This window comes from Ipomoea nil, unplaced genomic scaffold, assembly GCF_001879475.1.
Source record: "Ipomoea nil cultivar Tokyo-kokei standard unplaced genomic scaffold, Asagao_1.1 scaffold0302, whole genome shotgun sequence".
NCBI classification, from domain to species: Eukaryota; Viridiplantae; Streptophyta; class Magnoliopsida; order Solanales; family Convolvulaceae; genus Ipomoea; species Ipomoea nil.
Window position 1 is genome coordinate 4,448,594 of NW_017616730.1, and position 21,516 is coordinate 4,470,109.

The following is a 21,516-nucleotide window of genomic DNA, read 5'->3' on the forward strand; positions in this document are numbered from 1 at the left end:
TTGCTGGGCACATCAGTTGTAACTCGCCGCCCGGGTGATCAGCTGATAACAGATCCCCCTAGCGGCAGGTATGTGGGTATCCACTATCAGTCTGTCCGTTGTGGCTTCCGTGTACCCATCTCGCCCTTCCTTACTCTTTTCCTTCAATACTACGGCATAGTGCCCGACCAGCTGCATCCCTACTCTTACTGCCTTCTGTTTGCCTTCCTCACCTACTGCTATCGCCTTAGGGTAGAAGCTACCATGCCCCTATTCCAGCAGCTTTTCCAGCTCACGCCGGTTGGCCTAGTTTCCCCAGGCTTTGTGCAAATTCGCGCCCAGGACGACCACAAGTTCCTAAACAAATTGATCTCCTCCCATAAGGGCTGGAAGGATGAGTTCTTCTTTGTCCGCCTGGCCGGCCATCTACCGGCCTTCGATTTTCCTCTCTCGTGGCAGTCGTCCTGCTTCCGCCTTGACGGGCGGCCACCTTGCCCTCCAAACCTGGTTGATCTGGTCTAGCGGATCACATGGGGCGAGATGGTCTCTGCCCGGCGGTGGTCACGGCTGGCGGCCATGATGAAGGCCGGTCTTCTACTGGATGGCGCCTCTTGGAAAAGTTTGTCCTTATTAACTTGCATGGTATTTCATGTTGGATAGGTCGGCACATCTAAACTGGCTTCTTTATTCCGTCTTTGCAGGGAACAACGATACGGAGCAGTCGTCCGAGGAGGAGGTCCAGGTTGTCCAACCAGCGCCCGTCGAAGCACCTTAGGAGGCCATGACTGATCGTCGTTCCATCATGCGGGCCTCCACCTGGGCCCGGATGACGACCGCTGACAAGGGCAAGGGCCCGGCCGCCCAGGCAGACCCCGCTCAACCATTGGCTGCGCGAAGCCCGGGAGCCCTAGTGATAGGGGGCTCCCCTTTCGCCGTAGCTCGGTCCGCTGGAGATACCAGGCGGAGGAGGTCTGCCACCCAGCTCACCAGTGCTGCATCTCCCACTCGCCGAGCTTGCGTCAAACGACCCGGCGAGACACACGTGGAGGCCCCAACAGCCAAGAGGATCCTGGTAGGCCCCGAGGCCAATGAGTCGAGAGGCATCCACAAGGGCCGCTACCCAGTCGGCGAGTGGCTTGACAAGGTGATCTTCCCCAAGGACCTTGAGTCCGTTAAGGGGGGATACCCCGACTTGCTGCTGGACGGCATTGCCCATCGCAACTACCACGTATGCCTGTCTTCCTTGATCAATCATGCCCGCCTTCTCTCCATACTTGCGTTTTAACCGCTTGTCTTCACTGTAGGCCCTGATGTGCCAACTCGCCCTTCGCCGCTGCTAGAAGGTCATGCTGCCCGAGCTGAAGGACCTGCATGCCATCCGGGACTCGCACGGGCGCCCAGGTGGATGATCTGAACCTGAAGCTTAGGCAAGCTACTTCTACCCTAGAAGCCGAGTAGAAGAGAAATGACCAGCTGGCGGCCGAGCTGCACAATGCCCGGGAGACTGCCCTAGCCACTTTTAGGCAATCTCCTGACTTTCAAAGGGAAGTGGCGGAGTCTGCGAGGGCCATCGCCGAGGGCATTGCCATGGAGTGGCTGACTTTTGTGGCCGGACAAGCCTATCTTGCCAAGGCGGGGACCGAGGACTATCAGGCGGGGATAGCAGACATTCAGAAGGAGATCTACGCCATCCTGGACCGCCGCTACTCGGACTTCGATCCGTACCGCTATGGACTCCCGGGCGCCCTGTATGAAGGTCTTGTGAGCCCTGCTACCCCCCACCTGTGGACAAGGGGAGGCCGTCCTGGAACATCAGGCGGTCGGAGGAGGAGGCGGCCAACCAGGCTTACCGATGATCCCAACGCTCTGGCAGGGGACCTAGGGCTGGCGTTGCTGAACTTGGATGAAGAGGGGGAGGACGAGGCGGCCGGGCAGCTTGAGCACCGTCAGCGTGGCTTCCGTCTACCCAGGAGAACACCCCCACTAGACCAATAATATGTGCTTTGTAATCGATAACAGACCGATAACCGAAATTTTCGGTCGATTCTGTTTTCGGTTATCGGTTTCGTCGATTTATTGGTAATTTTGCTCACCCCTAATGCAGGTTTCTCGCCGGCAGCAGGTATAGCCACATTTGGCGCCGTCCTCTTTGCGGTGATGGCATGTTCATGTCTGCGACGAATGGTACCCTTCCCCACTGTGAAAATCCCCTCACGGCAGAATCTTTAGCATGCAAAGAAGCCCTCTCGTGGCTAAGAGATCGGGGAGTTGTCGAAGTGGCCCTTCATACTGATTGCTTAGCTCTCCACCGCTATATAAGTACCGCAGCTATCAAGCCTAGATCCTACACGCGAGTTGTGATTGATGATTGTTTACGTTATATGGCTTTGTTTACTTCTTGTCCTTTGTTTTTTATCTATAGACAATTGAACTTGGTTGTTCGATCATACTTTGGCTTCAAAAGGCTTTGTTCAAGCTAGCTCGCTGTACTGGGACTCTGTCCCGCCTGACTTTGTTTCAGCTCTTTTGAATTAATATATTCTAGGCGGTTTTGCTTTAAGAAAAAAAAAAAAAAAAACTCTATAGTCGAATTGACACCCCTAAGTTTTACAAATATAACCAACTCTGTTAAAATTTAAATGAATAAGTACAAATTAACAATACTTTTTTTTTTTGTCAGTAAGATGGGGAACTTGATTACCCAAGTCTTTGGCCTCTCACTACGAAGTCCCGTGTGTTGGGAGTATTGAAACAATCCTCTAGCAAGATGTGCATAATGCCTGACAGAGGGTTGGAAGTTCCTCCCACCCACAACTATTCCTTCTTGCTAGGTTTGCTAAGAAATCAGTGGCTCAATTATGTTTTCGTAAAACACAAATCATTAATAGTAAAATTGTTTCTAAATGGATCTATGTTTAGAGATTTGAAATAAAAAAGAAAAAAAAAAAGAGAAAAATTAATTATACAAAATTTGAGTGATTTTTGTAGCGTTGAGATTAAAAAAAAAAAAAAAAATCATTTCTTATATTCTTATTATTATTATTATTTATTTTTTTTTTTGAAAGCAAACGAAGGATATATTAATTCTCGTCTATGAACGTAATCAACGCGAGTGTTTTGCACTTTTAGTCCCACGACTATAGTGGCACTGGCAGAATTGATCCACGACTTTTGAACCTTGCAATTTTAGTCCACGACTATTGATTTTTTTGCAAAAATGGTCCTTCCGGCCACTTTTCCGTCAAAATTTCGCCGGAAAAAAAAAATTCTCTATTTTTAGTCGGGTTAAAATTGACATTTTACTTATCTCAAAAAATTAAAAGAAAAAAATTGATATTTGACTACATACAATATTACTGGGCTACATACTACTGCCTCAGGCAGCGGAGTACATGTACCACTCCAATGCTGCTGCCAGATAACCCAACTAGCCCGGGGAACGCCACGGCCGCTCCGCCGCTTACTGACAGCCCTGCCTGCTCCAGGAACTCCGCCGCCTGGGGCAGTAGTATGTAGCCCAGTAATATTGTATGTAGTCAAATATCAATTTTTTCTTTTAATTTTTGAGATAAGTAAAATGTCAATTTTAACCCGGCTAAAAATGGAGAATTTTTTTTTTCCGGTGAAATTTTGACGGAAAAGTGGCCGGAAGGACCATTTTTGCAAAAAAATCAATAGTCGTGGACTAAAATTGTAAGGTTCAAAAGTCGTGGATCAATTCTGCCAGTGCCACTATAGTCGTGGGACTAAAAGTGCAAAAAACTCTAATCAACGCATTAACTATAGTCAAGAGAGAACTGCGATCATTGAAGATTTGAACTCTCGTCTCCATCCGCGTGTCTCTACATCGCAATTTGATTCACCCAAGTTTCCTGATTGTTCTGCAAAAATGTTCAAATTCTGGTAAACTATTTTTCTGGTTAAGCTTTTTAGTTCCGATTCGAATTCGATTTTCGTTTGGAGATTAGTTTATGAATTACTGCTGTTATTGGCTGTAGCGATTATTATGCTATGACTATGAAGTTCCGATGTTTAGAATTCTGCTCTTCGGGTTTTGTTCTCCTTTGTGAACGATTTTTCTAGGTTTGATGTATTGTATTGACGCCTTTTCTCCTGGTTCCTGTGTAAGGATATATTTTGAGGTGTTCAGAGATGGGGAGAAACTTTTGAGCTCCAGTTGTCGTTCAATATGAATCAGGAAATTGTAAATTAGGTCACTATAACTCGTGATTTTTTTATCCTGCATCCAAACTTTCATTCATTTAGGCAGAAGGAAATAGAAATTTTTATAATATGTGTGTTTGATCGGTTCATTTACAAGTTCCAACTGAGGAGATTTTAGCTTTTGCTGTAGTCTGTATTTCTTTCATTTAACTGAGGTATGTGAAATTCAGTTCTGCAATTTGATTTATTGTTTGGTCAGGCCATGAGGTGTCATGAGAAGGCCTTAACTGTAGGAGACACTTTAAGCTCGTACCATACTCAGACTAATCCTCATTCGCACCGGCCGGCCCAATTAAGGGGCAAAGTGCTGGCCAAATTGGTTTTTCCATACGAGAGAGGGTTTGAACTCCCGACATCTCTTAAGGGAGGAGAGTGCACGGCCACTCACGTCAACCAAGCTGGTTTCTGCAATTTGATTTATTGTCATAATGTAAGTGATTTGGGGTGTGTATTGACAAATATTCATATCTTCAGGGGTTCTCAAGAGCAACAAGCTTCGCCACATCCACAGGAAATACCTACAGAGTCATGGTATCCATCATCTGTGGTCAGCTCTCCTAGTTCTTCCCGCCCCACAACACCTAGTCCGAGCTCCTCTGGAAGCTTCAGTGTATCAAGGCCTTCTGACAGACAGAATTCTGCATCACACGTATCTCCTGCAGAGGCTGCTGGTATTATAGCTGTGTTAAAAGATAAGAGGTAGGTGCTGCCGTACAATATACATCTTGTTTAGCATTAGACTGCATATTTTTCCTAATAAGTTGCTGCCTATCTTTTAAGAGGTGATCTGCTGCAATTTTTGTTTTTCTTGGTAATATGTGCCCAACATTAAAAAATTCTCCCCAAAGCCTCAAAATTTCAATCTTGCATGTTAATTCTCACAAATCTTCCCCATTGGCTACTGTGCTACTCCGAAATCTGTTTATTTTTCATAATCCTGAATTTTATTAAATTTTTGTTTAGTGTTGAGGAGCTTCGGAAGCTTTACTCTGACAAGGATGCTTATCACAACTTTCTACTTTCACTTGAGGCCGTCAAAACTCAAAATAATGTGAGTTTCAAATCTTGGGTTTTAAGAATTCATTATTACTGCCTTGTATATGTTTTCCTTTGTCTGATTGATTCTAGTTCTTTTATTTGAACTAAGATGTCTTCCTTAATAAAGTACAGACTGAGTTGTTGGATTAGAAGATAACTGAAATTATTACTAGTTCAGTATGTAAGAAAATTAACCAGGTCAATATCTGGATGAATATATTTGGATGGAAATTATGTGACCAATGATGCTTATGGGTGTTTTTCTCATAACATACCAACTACAGTATGATTTATATTTAGGAAATGTTGAACTTGTTTAGTTATTGAAAACTGTGATATGTATGTGCTTTGTGCTTGCTACAATGATGTATGCTTCTGAGTCTGGAAAAGAATCACTGATGTTTCAGTCTTTCACTCTTTCCAATTCATCATCCTTGAAAACCAAAATAAACAATCAAGAGCATGGTTTAACTTTCTATTTCTAGGCTGTATCTGCTTTCAATCTTGCTCTTTATTTTCCATTATTATCCCCTTTTTTTTTTTTTTTTTAATCTTCTGTTTGTTTGTTTTAAAAAAGAATGAACTCCAGCAGTCCAGCTTACAGTGGGAAGTTGGCACACCCCTCTTTTAATTTATCTTTTTAGGGGGGTCGTTTGGTTCACGGAATGTCAGATTACCTTAGGGAATGTTAGATTGCTGGGAATGTTAGATTACTGGGAATGTTGGATTCCTGTGTTTGGTAAAATTGGGATATGTAATATAATCATGTTTGGTTTTGGGTTATCTTTTATACACACTATAATATCCTTAACATATTTTCATACATTTTAATAAATTTAAAAATTAAAATAAATAAATAAGATAATGCTATCATATATAATTACATGATTTTAAAATATTAACTAAAATCTTCAACTTGAGAAACAAAATTATTTTATATGCTAACATAACATAATAAAAATAAAAAAAATATATAATTACAAAAATAATTATATATATATATATATATATATATATATATATATATATATATATATATATATATATATATAAACTAACATAACCAAGGTTATCTTACATTACCTAAGATTTTGAAGGGAATCACATTCCCTTCAAAATCCTATGTGGAGGGAATGTGACATTTCTTGGGAATGTTAGATTCCCTAAGATAATATGAACCGAACACCGGAATGTGAGTTTTGGAATGTCACATTCCCTTGGTTATGTTATATAACCTGAACCAAACGCCCCCTTAGTATTAGAAAAATTGATCTGAATTGATATTTAAACTGTCTGACTGTTTTGTTGTGTCTATTAATTTTCTAATAGGTAAGGGATGAGCTTCGTAATGAAACTATGCAGCTTGCTAGTAAGTTCCTGGCCAGTTTTGTGATGAAACTTTGTTTCTTTTAAAAATGCTATATACAGATGCATTTTAAACTCTCATCTTGTACAGGGGAAAATCTAGAAAAAGAACCAAGGATCATGGAGCTTAGAAATCAGGTCAGATGTTTAAAAAATGTTGTAGTAAATGTATAGTAGACAAATTTTTAACATTAAAAAAAGCATTGATTGTGGAGGACTTTGGTGTTGTGGATTACAGTGCAGAATAATTCGAACAACTGAATTAGCTGCTGCTCAGGAAAAGCTGCATGAACTTGAAAGGAGAAAAGGGGAACTCCTGAAGTTCTACTCTCCTGCATCCCTTCTTCGTCGACTTCATGGTAAATAGATATACTCTCTTATGATAATAATAATTATTTCATGTCACATAGTATTTTGTGTTATACTGTTTGTTTCCCTTGGTTCTAAATTGATGGAAAATTCTTATTTATTTATTTATTTACTTTAGCTAAAGCAAAAATTGTGGTCCGTGAATTCCTCCCCTCCGCTTCTCTCTCTCTCTTTTGATATGTAACCTGACTGGCTTTGCCTCCTTAACCTACAGTTTCATCAAAATTTTATAGTGTCAACATAGGTACCAATCAACTATAAAGTAGTAGTTTTGAAATTTTAATGGATGAAACAGTTGCAAATGAGATTTGGGGAAAACAATTGTTAGAGGGTGTAAATATTTGGCCTAAGAAACCAAACCTACTCTACTCTTTTTGGGATTCAGAAGTTAACATGATTTTGCTTTTCATAACAGAGGCAACTAATAAAACGGATGAGGAATCTGATACCCTACACAGGCAGCTTCTTGATCAAGAAATTGATATCTCAGCATTTGTGCAGAAGTATAAGAAATTGCGCCAGACTTACCACAAACAAGCACTTACTCACCTTGCAGCCAAGACATCCATAACTGGCTAAAAACTGGGCATTAAGTTACTACTCATTTTACTGTCTTACTCCATTTCTATACTACTAATGTTTTGGATGTTTTTACTGCCGGACCTATGACTCTCATGTACATCTTGTCTTAAACTGCCATTGGTGTGATGGATACTTTTTCATTATGGGGTGAAATTAATCTTAGGGTGTGTTTGGTTTGCACAAGGGAATCAGAATCGGAATGTGAACCAAATACTTGGTAATGGTAATGGGCTTTTGTGAACGTATTTTGCATGTTTGGTAATAGGGTGGAATTTGAATGATTACCAATATTGATATTTGGTTATGTATGACCCTATATTTGAAATAAAGGTTTTTAAAATACAAAATAATAATAATAATAATAATAATAATAATAATAATAATAATAATTTAAGGCAATTGATCTTAATATAATGACATCTAAAGCACGAATATGAACAAAAAAAAATATCAAAGCAAAAATCTAAAAGTACTAATCCAAATTTAAAAATCAGATTACGAATAAGATGGAATGATACCCGTTTTTAATTAGCGAATGAGGTTTTTAATTGAAAGAGTAATCAAATATCATAGTTGTGTTTTAAAAAATTGTCAACCAAACACTAATTATAATTTTGATTCCCATTCCCGGTGTGTAAACTCATGAACCAAACACACACCTTCGAGTTAATACCCAAAATCGTCCTCGACTATAGTGATTTTTCTCAATTTCGTCCTAAACGACTTTGGTGACCTAATATCGTCCCAGTCTTTTGTGTTTCGCTCAATTTAGTCCCAGACTTTTGTGTTTTTGCTCAATTTAGTCCCTCATTTGTTATTCTGTCCATTTGGTGTTAAATAAATAGACAATTCAGTAATTTCAGTATTGGTATCTCTTTACTCATAGACATGTGAATTGCAAAATCTTTTTTTTTTTTTTTACGAATTACTCCTAAAACTGCGAATATAAAATTTGATTTGTAGATCCAGGAGTAATTCTGGGTGTAATTCGTACAAGAAAGAGGAATTTTGCACTTCATAAGTTGAAAGTAAAGAGAGATCAATATTGACATTACTGAATTGTCCCTTTATTTAACACCAATTTGACGGAATAACAAATGGAGGACTAAATTGAGCGAAACACAAAAGTCTGGGACGATATTAGGTCACCAAAGTCGTTTAGGACTAAATTGAGAAAAACCACTATAGTCGAGAACGATTTTGGGTATTAACTCCACACCTTCTTATCTCGTCTTTCTTCTTGTCAAGTTGGCGTCTTTTGGTTTCCATCATTCTGGGGTGAAATAAATCGTACTCGTTTATTGCATAAAAATGTGCATAACAACTGCAATTGCAAATGAACTTACACAATTGATAATGACTTCTGGGATTCAAGGTGTCGCTTGATGGTAAATTGGTGTAAATTGATAAAAATGGGAAATTGGTGTAAATTGATAAAAATGGGAAAATTTTCATAGTGCTGGACAAAGTTGGGAAACTTTGAAAACTGAATAACCTTAGGAAAAATGTGACTATTTGTCAAATGTGACACATTTTTTAAAAAATTTAAAAATTCAAACGCAAAATGTGAGACATTTAAAAAAAAAAAATTAAAAAATGTGGTGTATGGACTTATATATATACTAGTATTTTATATGCGCGATGCGTAAAAATATATGCTCAATATTAGTATTGAATGTTAAAATCTTAATTATATTAAAATATTTTTTTTTTAAATAATAGTATATAATTTTCTTTTAATTCATAGTTGTAGAATACATATTTTTTTTTTTGAAACGTAAAATACATATTATATTAAAAATATAGTTGATAATTTGAGTTATAATTATTGTATGATTTTTTTTGAAAATAATTATTGTATGATTAATAATATTCAAGTAAGTATTTTAGATATGATAAATTACTAAATATAATTATGGTAACATTTAATTAAAATCTAACTGAAATCAAACTTATTGTGTATAAATGTTCAAAAACATTTTGTGTATGCATGTTTATGGTAATAATAATAGAAAAAGATAATAGAAGTTATAACAGAAGAAATATTTTTGTCTAAAAAATTAGATAGTACAACTCTTATAGCGTAACGTATAAAAAAATTAACAGAAAAAATAGACATAAATCAGAGATATAACCTGAATTGAGAATTGTTATTTTTTAGATATGCACACCTAAAATTACCTATGTTACAAATTTGAGTATGTTGCAATAATGAAGATTTTTTGTGGACTTGCAGCGAATAAAAGAATGAACTTTGCCCGTGCATGTTTCGCATACAACTGCTTAAATAGCTATTGCGTGACCTCTTTTTCGCTTTCCCCTTTTTCGTCTTTTTTATTCTTTTCTTTTCTACCTCTCTTTCTAGTGGCACACAAATTCTAAAAAATGAAAATAATCATTGTGGATTTGTGGTTGCTCTTACAAGTGAGGAAAAAGTGAATTTTAACATGAATACCAAAGCTCCATAAAATAAAAAATAAAAAATAAAAAAAACTCTCAACTCAATGCTATTAAAAATATAAAGTCAAGAAGATTTTATGCACAAGTGGAAAAGTGGATTTCATCATTTCAACTGGAATGCCAAAGCTCTATGAGAAAAAAAAAAATCGCATTGCAAAAGAATCAAATTCAACCCAAAGCTAATTGGCACATTACAAAGCCGTCGCCTGAGAGATTCGAACTCTCGCGGGGAAACCCCATGTACTTAGCAGGCACACGCCTTAACCACTCGGCCAAAGCGACTAACACGTTGCAAGAATAAACGTATATCATATATCTAGTAAACCATATAACGATAAAGATGTTAGGTGAAGTAGGAAGAAACTACATTGGAGAATGTTAATAATACAAATTAATTATTTTACAATAAATGCCCAATGAGCATGAAGAGACGAAAATTAATTAGCACTAATTTTGGTTTTGTTGAGGTAAAATAATTTTTTTTTTTTTTTTTTTTTTGGAAAACTTAAAATAATTTTTTGATTCACAAGAAATTTAAAAAATTGATTATTCCATAAAAAATTGAGAGTTGAGGTAAAATAATTTAGGGGTCATTGTTTTCATTTTTTGTACTTGCCATTTTATGTAAATTTAATTTATTTATATTATGTATATAATATATTAATTGCATGCATATTATTTGAAGAGTTAATTCCATTTTTGGTCCTAGATTTATAGGTGACAATTTACTTTAAATCATCTTTTATTAGAACATTCACTTTTGGTCATAATATTATTGTGGTATGATCATTTTTGGTCCTTTATTAACAAAACAGTTTAAATATCGTTAAATACAATGGTATTTTGGTCTTCAATTATGGAACTTTTTCATAAAAATAAACATAAAACATATAGCACTTCAACCTACTTTGTATAAAAAAGATTGAAATGTCTTTGTATTTAACCAACATTTCAACGATTTTGTTGAAGGAGGACTAAAAATGATCATGTCACAATAATACTATGACTAAATGAAGATGTTCTAATAAAAAAAGGACTAAAAGTAGACTGTCATATATAAATCTAGGACAAAAAAATGAAATTACCTCTTATTTGAATGTTATTTTGAACCAGGATCTACAATACAATGTAGACCCTGGTCCATGGTATAATTTTACAATCGTTATGCTATGGACCCGTGTCCAGCATGCAATGTGGACACGGTAATGGTGCCGTTGCACCGTTATCTTCCACTTATATATATATATATATATATATATATATATATATATATATATATATATATATATTTCAGACCGCTTCGTTATAGGAGTATATGTTCATAATTTTACCACTATATGTTCATAATTGTAAGTTCATAATGACAGAGCTCTGTGTTCATAATTCCATAACTGTACATTCATACTTCCATAACTGTACATTCATAATTCCGTAATTGTACATTCATAATTCAATAACTGTAATTCATAATTTCCGAAGCTCTATGTTCACAATTTTAGAGCTCTATATTCATAATTTTATCACTATATGTTCATATTGTAAGTTCATAATGTCAGAGTTCTGTGTTCATAGCATTCATAATTCCATAACTATACATTCATAATTCTATAACTATACATTCATAATTCGATAACTATACATTCATAATTTTTGAAGCTCTATGTTCATAATTATAAGTTCATAATGTTAGAGCTCTGTGTTCATAATTCCATAACTATACATTCATAATTCCATAACTGTACATTCATAATGCCACAAACGAATAATGCTGTTAACGGTGAGACAAAATTAATTTTTTTAAAAAAAACTGGAATGCCGCGTTTTCCCTGAAAACGACGTCGTTTTGGACTCGTGTCCACGATGCATTGTGGACACGAGTCTACAGCATAATTTGCGATAATTTTAAGGGTTTTTAATTTCCGGGTGATGGGCAGGCCCAAGAGTTTTTAAACGTTCATTGCCGAGGCCCATTTCCTTTAGAAAAGCCCAATTATTGACAAATCCTATTTATACCGTTGTTGTAGACGTCTTAACAAAATCTCAGCTCTAAACAAACCCCAATTCGAACTCTGCGCTTTTAGCTGTCGGAACCGATCCCTAACGTAAACGGAATGGCATCTCTGGACACTGACGTGGCAATGGTTCCGGCCGGCGAGGGTTCCAGCGGCGCTACTCCGTCGTCTTCAACGAAGAAAGGAAAGAAATTCGAGATCAAAAAGTGGAATGCCGTTTCCCTCTGGGCTTGGGGTTTGTCTCTATAGCCACACTCACCTTTCTCTCACACACATTTATATACGCACTTATTCATGTAATTCGACAATTACAGCCATGAAAACCAAAATACTGCTCTCTGGTATTCTAATTTATTTATTTATTTTTGCTTTGCTTCTACGTAAGGGTAGAGCTTTAGCTTGATTACTCCATAATGGTTTCAACCGGTTTAATCAGTTTAGGACTGGTTTCAACCGGTTTAATCAGTTTAAGACTTTAGGTAACTGATTTTTAGTAACCATATTTTTAGTGAAGTCCTAAACCATTGTGGCTAATAATAATGATTTTGTTTATTGTGGCTAGTTTATATGCTAATTCGGTCTTTGTATTCATTTATATGTTTATTGATATTCATAAACTCGTTTACTTCATTATCAAAAGTAGTTAATAAGGTAGAGAGTTTAGTATTTAGGTTTTAAAGTGGATTTTTGGTTTTTAAGATGATTTTATTTTTGGAGATGGTTTTAGGCAATTGGGTTTTTGTTCCTCTGCTGGGAGTATATGAATGTGTCACCCTTTGGGCACTATTAAGTGAATTTTGACCTCTTAATATTGGATATGTTAGTATTGATCTTTTTGGAAATTATTCAATATATTTCATATTTGTATGGCTAATGACTTTGTGGTGTTTCGCATATGCGTCAATTTCAATTTCTAACTCTGCATGTATTTATATTGTATGTATAAAAGATACATTGTGTATCAAGCTAGACCTATTTCAATATTTTGGATTTACATTCTTTATTTGTTGACTCTGCAGATATTGTGGTTGATAATTGTGCTATTTGTAGGAACCATATCATGGATCTCTGTGAGTTTCAGTTGTCTTTCACTCTTTTCTTATGCTGCCATTACAAAGAATTATTCTTGCTAGTTTGGGGATGAACTTTTCATGCTATTTTACTAGGTATCGAGTGCCAAGCTAATCAAGCTAGCGCCACAAGTGAGGAATGCACTGTTGCTTGGGGTTTGTACCTTTCTCCTAGTCTATTACCATTTCACACTTTGGGTTCATATCTCAACTAAGAATACTTTGCTGATAGTCCTCGGTATACATTTTGTAATTGTCTTTATATGTTAGTTATTAATTATTATTTTCATTTATTTGTGCATGTTGTTGTATTTATCATATATCTCTAGAATCTGATGAAAGAATTGTTTAGTCATCTTCTTTTTCCTCCTTTATAAACAAATTTGTTCTTCTCTAAATTTCCATTTACATCCATGCATTTGCTTTTCTATGTTGCAATTCTTGCTAGAGTTAATATTTCGAAGCTTGAAGGATTTGCAATACTTGATAAACTGAATGTTCTCAAAGCATTTTGAGCATAACACAATGTCACAATATTATTGTTAAATATGGATGGCACTCACTCACTTGCCTCCTAATGTTCTGTTATTATTGCCTACTATGTGTAATAGTGAATTAGTGATGTCATTGCTTTAGTGGTAATACCTCATCACTATTGACAAGGGCTCTGTATGGTGTTGAATTTGGAAGATGGAATGGCCTGGCGGGTGGAGAATAATACCACCCGCCAGTTAGGCGGAAGCGATAATCAAGACTAGGAAATGAATATAAGACTAATATTATATTAGTATTCTCTCTGTTTCTAATACAGAAACACAGTACATATATATACACAAATACATAACTGTAAGTAACTACTCGTAATTACCCATAACTGACACCTATTCATAAACAGACACAACCCTATAGATAAACCTAACTCTTTAGTTTTCAACACTCCCCCTCAAGCTGAAACATCTAGAAGTTCCAAGCTTGGATTAAAACATACACTCTACATTACAAATGAAGATTAAAAGCAGCCAGAGAATAACAGTGTTGGATGGCTTCGGAGGAACAATGCTATAAACAACCCTTGGGAATGAAGGCACCAGGGCGAAGCTTGTCACAAACAACCTTGGGAATGAAGTCACCAAGGGCGAAGATTAACACGAACACCCTCACAGCAACATAAGCCTTCTAGGATTTGCCAATCAACAATCTCCATCAAGAACGGCAGAGCAACCAAATCATGAGCAGCAAAGGGGATGTAGTAGAGCCCATAGATTGTTGTATGAATACCGAGAAAACCACATGATTGTTGTTTATACCTCTTATAGGATAAGTGAATAACAAAAGAAGCTTCCGGAAATAAACAAGGTGCCAAACATGAAAACCCTAGGGACTAAGTATGGTATACCGAATATAAAGAAACAAATACGGTTATACCAAAAACACCCCGGAAAGAGGTTTGGCAACCAACCCAAAAAGCCTTCAAACTTCACCAAAAGGTCCAAGGGCAAAACAACAATCTGGAATTTTCACCGGAGAATACATCACAAGGAAAAATACAATTTTGATGTTTGAAATACCCTAGGAAAGTAGGCTCTGATACCATGTTGAATTTGGAAGATGGAATGGCCTGGCTGGTGGAGAATAATACCACCCGCCAGTTAGGCGGAAGCGATATGAAGAATCAAGACTAGGAAATGAATATAAGACTGAAATTATATTAGTATTCTCTCTGTTTCTAATACAGAAACACAGTACATATGTATACACAAATACATAACTGTAAGTAACTACCCGTAACTACCCATAACGGACACCTATTCATAAACCAACACAACCCTATAGATAAACCTAACTCTTTAGTTTTCAACATATGGCACGCCTAGTTGAAAGTTGAAAAGCTAGTAGCTAATAAACTAACTAATTGAAATTAAAGTGTTTGGTAAAATTAATTGTTGAATTATCTGATAAGTGTAAAAACCATAAAAGGATAAACTAAGATATTAGGATTTTGATTAATGATTTTGTAAATTAATAAAGATAAAAAAGGAAAAAAGTTTAAAAAGCCAAGAGCTTATTTTAAACACTTGTGTTAGTGTTTCAAAATAAGTTACGGTTACCAAACAGAGCTTATAATTTATTTGTAGCTTAAAATAAACTATAAGCTTTACCAAACAGAGCCAAGGAGCTCAGATTGATTGAACCTACAAAGCATTGTGTAGTGTGTGTTTTTTCCCTGGGAACTATTGTTTTGCGTTATAGAACTGAACGTTTTGATCTTAAGAATGATGGACATGGAGTCCTCATGACAGCCACAGGTTTCAGTGAATTCAAGTTTAAGGATTGAAGTTTAATGGTCTTAGTTGCAGATATCTATTGTAGTATTGCTGTTTCAAATATGGACATCTGTCATTAGATTTTATACATTTATTGTTGTTGTGATTAATGCTAAGATTGCTCTTTGTAGGAGTTTGTAACCATGCCTTCCACTTCCATTGCATTAGCCGATGGCTCAAGACTCGTCAAGTCTGCCCCTTGGGTAGTTCTTTTGCTTGCCATCTCTATTTTAAGTGGCATTCTGTCTTCTTCGTATTTTACTTAATTCTTATATGATACATGTTTCAGACAACAGCGAGTGGGAGTTCCAGAAGTACGGGCACTAGAAGAATCATTTGCCAAATCGGCTGTAAGTGTTTAAGAAGTCTTATGAAGCATTGGCGCAGTTTGTGATGTGGAATGTGTGTATGGCGACAATGTGAATGTTTTTTTATTGCTAGGCAAGTGAATTCATTAGGTGAATAGGGTTTATTACTTATTGAGCAAAATTCATGAAGCAGACACTATTAATTTCGTTAGTTTTAATATGCTATAGTGGTATTTATTTTTCTTTTCTTTTCTTACATTTAGTTTTACTATTTTAATTTCGTCACATATTTAAAGTTAAGGGTGTAATGTGATTAAATTAAAAATAAAAATAGATGTAGAGGTGGCAAATGGGCTGGGTTTGCTCGGTGTCTATAGTAACGATTTGCATTGTTCATGGCAAATTATATCATGCACTCTTGGGTTCACTTTGCAAGATAAATTTGTAGTATATTAAAAATAATGAATTTTAATGAGTGATCTATCTTGTTACGTGAAACATAGTACACGGTATAAGCAATCATTATTGGCCCACACAAGTTGTGTGGATCATATTTTGTATACTATAAAATAATGTACATTCAATTTAAAAATAATATATATTCAGTACAAAAATAATGTACATTGTATTCAGAGAATGTATATTATTTTTGTACTAAGTGTACATTATATTGTATAATATACACTTAGTAAAAAAATAATGTACATTTAGTATATTAAAAATGTACTTTTTGTTATGGTTCATATAACACTGTGTGGTCCACACAGTGTGGACCATAATTTGCGAGGTATAAGTATTGCATTGTTCATGGATTGGGTTGACCTAGTCCACATAGTCACTATGTGCTACCCAAGCCACAACCAGTTGTTATATTATAGACCGCGGTGCATATGCACCGCGGTCAAAACGACACCGTTTCTTTAAGTAAAGAAACGGCCCGTCGTTAGAGTTAACGGAGTCCGCTTATTTGGTGTATTAAACATCAACTAACACTACAGTATATCCAAACCGACACTACAGTTATATCAAAATGATACTGTAGTTATAGTGAAATGAAACTGCAGTGTATATAAACTGAAACTGAATAACATTTCACATATTTGAGTGTATATTGTACAATGAAGCTGTAATTATATCAAAATGATCATGTAGTTGTGTTTTGTTGTGTTTTAATGAAACTATAGTGTATATAAAATAAAATTAAATAACATTTTCACATATTTGTGTCTATAAATATCGAATGAAACTATAGTTATATCGAAATGAAATTGTAGTTGTGTTCAACTGAAACTGCAGTGTATACAAAATGACACTGAATAACAGAGTTACTTTTTGCAAAAGAGTGCGAAACGGCGGAAACAAACACTGTTAATTTTCATTTAAAAAAAAAAGACGCGCGGTGCATAATCGATTATACACCGCGGTGCATAATATAATTTGCCAGCCACAACCCAGTCCATAACCCTCAAAAAAGAATTGTGCAACAAATATGGCAAAAATAATATTGGTAAAAATATGGAAGTGATTTAATTGTTATGGGATCAAAAATATAAATATGGTGACGTTTAGTTACAAAAAAATTATACTTTACTATTGGATTTGATATTCATTAATATGTTTGTTTGTTTACTTTTGTTGTTGACCTGTAGATTTAAAACTACTCTATAGTCCATACCTAATGTCAATAATCAAACACTTAACGTTTGATTAAGGACTGGTGAATATATATATTTAATGGCTTAAAAGAAGAAAAATTATTTTAAAAAAAACACGCTTGTGCTAATATGCATACAATCATCAACTGTCTCAAACTGATGTATCTTAAAATATAAAATTACCCACCTTAAGCTTTAAATATACGCACCTTAAGAAGAAAAATGATGCACTTAAAGTTTTAGACCGATGCACTTTAAAAGAAAAAGAAAAAACGAAGTGTAAAAGTTCAGTGATTTATTTGACATTTTTTCGTTTTTTAGAAAGATCTTACTCCATATTTTAAGTGTAGGGATCAAATTCCATTGACACTTATAATGTGTTTGCTATTTAAATCATTTGTATCAAATTGATTATGTTTCATATTTTGTCATTCTCAGCCTAGCAATTATGACCATATTGATTTGGAACTAGATTTGAAATAGGATTAAAACTCATTTTAAAAACAATAGAACATGGATGACAATTGGATGATGGCAATGCAGGCTCCATGGGAGTGTACCTGCGAATCTGCGATGCGATCATAATTCTGCTTTAATTGGGAAAATTTAAAACAAAAAACGAAAAGCAATTGAGACGAATAGTTTGCTTGGAATTGAAGTTGGAAAGGCCAATTCCTTTGAGCTGAAGTAATATTATCTTTTCTTTCAATTCTATAAACGCAAGTTTTGCTGTTTCATCCATAATTTATTATCGGGGACCTAATAAGTTAAGGCTGACAAGCTGAATAGTGGTAATAAAATAATAGTTGCATAGAAGAGCTTTTTGTTACGTTGGGCGTCGACTGGGTTGATCGAGTTCAGCCCCTACTCGTTTTAAGATGTGGTGTTGTAACTTACAATGTGGTTAAATGGTTAATGTCTACCTACTTATCACCAATTAATTTTAAGTAGGGTATGATAATCAGATAGCCAAGAAACTCTATGGTTAAGCGTGGTTGAGTTACAGCAGTCACATGATTGATGATCCCCTGAGATCCATCAATTGGTATCAGAGCTGAGGTCATGAGTTTGATTCGATGGCGAGACAAAAACCGAATCTAGTTTCAGATGAGATGTGGGCGTAGGTCGGGCCAAGTCCAATCCCAGGAGGGGATGATAAGCGCGAAGGCTAAGGAGCTAGTCAGACATGCTGCGCAATTGGTCTTGGTGTTCAAAGGTTACGACAGCCGACAGGTTTTGGGAGGGGGATTGTTGGGTGTTGACCGGGTTTGCCGAGTTCAACCCCTGCTCGATTCAAGACATGGCGATGTAACTTACCATGGAGGGTTGTGGTTAATTAAATGGTTAATGTCCACATACATATCACCAATTGGTTTTAATTAAGTAGGATATGTGTAAGATATATTAAATATAATATATATAATATAATATATATTAAATATAATATATCTATATATTATATTTATATATATTGAGAAGAGAGAGAGAGGAATAGATAAGTAATTTGATTGATGACCTAAAATGCTTGAATACAAAGACTATTTATACTAAACAACAAAACTAACAAAGCATAAATTTAGGGAAGTAAAGCTCCACATGTACCACATAGCTTTCATGTAATGCTTCCACATTCCCATTACACAACTCCACGTTTTTTCAAAGCATTATACAACTTCACTAACGGCTCCTTATTCCCATTTACTTGGTTTAATAATAATTATAATAATCATTGCCTCCTTTAAACCAAGTTGGATATATTGGTCATCCCAATTTCCTTCTTCAATTTGAGAAATGTCTCTGTCTTCAGCGGCTTCGTAAAGATATCTGCAACTTGACATTCACTTGAACAATACTCAATGTTTTGTTTTTCAACAACCAACTCTCTGATTTTGTGATACTTGATATCAATGTGTTTGCTGCGACCATGAAAGACTGGATTTTTGGACAACGAAATTGCTGACTTGTTGTCACAAAAAATAGTTGTAGGTGCTTCTTGCTCGTGTTGTAGGAACTCCAAAATTCTCCTCAGCCAAACTGCTTGAGTAGCACAGTTTGCTGTTGCAATATATTCTGCTTCTGCAGTTGAAAGTGCTACAATCTGCTGCTTATTTGAAGACCAAGAAAATATGGCTGAACCAAAATAAAAGGCATATCCTGATGTGCTTTTTCTGGTCTCAACATCTCCAGCCCAGTCACTATCTGTATACCCAACAAGCTTCACAGCTTCATTTGTAGAGTAAAAAATTCCATCATTACTCGTACCTTTGACATATCTCAGAATTCGCTTTGCTGCAGCCCAATGTGATTCTTTTGGTTCCTCCATGAATCTGCTAAGTATTCCAATTCCAAAAGAAATATCCGGCTTTATTGCCACCAGATACCTCAAACTCCCAATTAAGCTTTTATAAGCTGTAACATTCACATTCTTACCACACTCATCTTTGGACACCTTTAAATTTTCAGCTAACGGCGTTGAAACTGGTTTGGAGTTTTCCATTTTGAACTTTTTCAAAATATCAGCAGCATACTTCTTCTGTGAAATAAAGATTCCACCATCCATCTAAATAACCTCAAGGCAAAAAAAGTAAGCCATAAGGCCCATATCAATCATTTCAAACCTCTTAATGAGTGCCTCCCTGCATTCTGAGATTAGCTTCAAGTTGTTTCCAGTAAAAACCAGATTATCAACATACAGACAGATTATCACAATATCACCAGAATCCGTGCATTTGACATACAAAGTGTGTTCATGAGGACATCTCATAAAACCACTTTCAACAAAATATGAGTCAATGCAACCATACCACGCCCTAGGCGCTTGCTTTAAGCCATACAAGGCTTTTCTCAACCTGTACACTTTATTTTCCTCCCCTTTCTTCAGAAATCCTGCAGGTTGCTCAACATATATTTCTTCTTCAAGAAAACCATTCAAAAAAGCAGACTTGACATCCATTTGATGCAATTTCCAATCATTTTGAGCAGCAAGAGAAATAACCATTCGAACTATATCAAGTCTACTTACAGGAGCAAAAACTTCAAAATAATCAATACTTGGTTTCTGCTTGTAACCCTTTGCTACTAACCGTGCCTTAAAACGGTCAATTTCTCCATTTGACTCGTACTTCGTTCTGTAAACCCACTTCACTCCAATTGGCTTCTTTCCAGGAGGTAAATCTGTTAACTCCCACGTACCATTCTTTTCAATGGCACGTATCTCCTCATCCATCGCCTTAAGCCAATGAGTTTCTGTAGTAGCCTCCTCAAAAGATAAAGGATCACAATCTGCAAAGAGAGCAAATTGAACAATCTCTTCATCAGACAGGTCATTATCATGACCCAAAACATAATCTTACAAGCGAGCTGGTAAGTGGCGCTCGCGCTGAGATCGTCGAACTGACGACTCTGGCTGTGAAGGAGACTGGACAATATCTGGAATTGGTTGCTCATCAACAATATTTTCAACAACAGGAATAACAACTGAACTTTCATCTTTAGCTAACCAATCCTAGACACTATATTCATCAAAAGTGACATCACGACTTATAACAATCTTCTTAGTTTCAGGATTGTATAGTTTATAAGCCTTTGAAGCGTCACTATAACCAATGAATATGCACTTCTCACCTTTATTATCCAACTTCTTTCTCGACGGATCTGGCACATGTGCATATGGCAAACATCCAAAAACCTTGAGATATTTGATAGAGGGTTTTCTCCCACTCCAAGCTTCTTCGGGTGTCTTATCACGAAAACTTTTAGTTGGACACATATTCAACACATAGACAGCACAAGCAACAACTTCTGCCCAAAAAGGCTTAGGCAGATTCTTGGATTTCAACATGCACCTCACCATATCCATGATTGACCTATTCTTCCTCTCAGCCACTCCGTTTTGTTTTGGAGTGTATCTGGCTGTCATTTGGTGTTGAATACCCTTCTCCTTCAGAAATTATCACAAGCAATATATTCTGTACCTCTATCAGTTCTCAAGATTTTAATTTCATAACCACTTTGCTTTTCAACAAAAGCCTTAAATTCTTTGAAAACATCACATGCTTCAGACTTTTGCTTCAGAAAGTAAACCCATGTTTTTCTACTGAAATCATCAATGAAAGTAATAAAGTACTTAC

The 21,516-nt window shown here is 36.1% G+C and overlaps 2 protein-coding genes and 1 non-coding gene across 3 annotated transcripts; 2 read left to right on the forward strand and 1 right to left on the reverse strand.

Moving 5' to 3' along the window:
• Positions 1-3,746: 3,746 nt before the first annotated feature.
• On the forward strand, positions 3,747-7,738 carry LOC109157986 (vacuolar protein-sorting-associated protein 37 homolog 1-like). The gene is made up of 7 exons (XM_019305801.1): positions 3,747-3,882; positions 4,678-4,902; positions 5,167-5,254; positions 6,571-6,610; positions 6,698-6,744; positions 6,845-6,965; positions 7,391-7,738. The coding sequence occupies exons 1-7, from the start codon at positions 3,869-3,871 to the stop codon at positions 7,552-7,554; spliced, it is 699 nt and encodes a 232-aa protein (XP_019161346.1). The 5' UTR covers positions 3,747-3,868; the 3' UTR covers positions 7,555-7,738.
• Positions 7,739-10,217: 2,479 nt separating this feature from the next.
• TRNAS-GCU lies at positions 10,218-10,299 on the reverse strand. The gene has a single exon. It is a non-coding gene; the product is annotated as a tRNA-Ser (tRNA).
• A 1,738-nt stretch (positions 10,300-12,037) lies between these two features.
• On the forward strand, positions 12,038-15,952 carry LOC109158438 (RING-box protein 1a). Its single transcript, XM_019306350.1, has 5 exons — positions 12,038-12,264; positions 13,049-13,099; positions 13,196-13,255; positions 15,555-15,626; positions 15,713-15,952. The coding sequence occupies exons 1-5, from the start codon at positions 12,129-12,131 to the stop codon at positions 15,748-15,750; spliced, it is 357 nt and encodes a 118-aa protein (XP_019161895.1). The 5' UTR covers positions 12,038-12,128; the 3' UTR covers positions 15,751-15,952.
• Positions 15,953-21,516: the final 5,564 nt, after the last annotated feature.

What these genes read in the sequence shown, in the direction of transcription:
- LOC109157986 (XM_019305801.1), top strand. An exon ending in TCATGGAGCTTAGAAATCAG is followed by an intron (nt 6,745 to 6,844) that starts GTCAGATGTTTA and finishes TGTGGATTACAG; the next exon opens with TGCAGAATAATTCGAACAAC. An exon ending in CCTTCTTCGTCGACTTCATG is followed by an intron (nt 6,966 to 7,390) that starts GTAAATAGATAT and finishes TTTTCATAACAG; the next exon opens with AGGCAACTAATAAAACGGAT.
- LOC109158438 (XM_019306350.1), top strand. Translation starts at nt 12,129, where the DNA reads ATGGCATCTCTGGACACTGACGTGGCAATGGTTCCGGCCGGCGAGGGT. An exon ending in CGTTTCCCTCTGGGCTTGGG is followed by an intron (nt 12,265 to 13,048) that starts GTTTGTCTCTAT and finishes TTGACTCTGCAG; the next exon opens with ATATTGTGGTTGATAATTGT. An exon ending in GGAATGCACTGTTGCTTGGG is followed by an intron (nt 13,256 to 15,554) that starts GTTTGTACCTTT and finishes TGCTCTTTGTAG; the next exon opens with GAGTTTGTAACCATGCCTTC.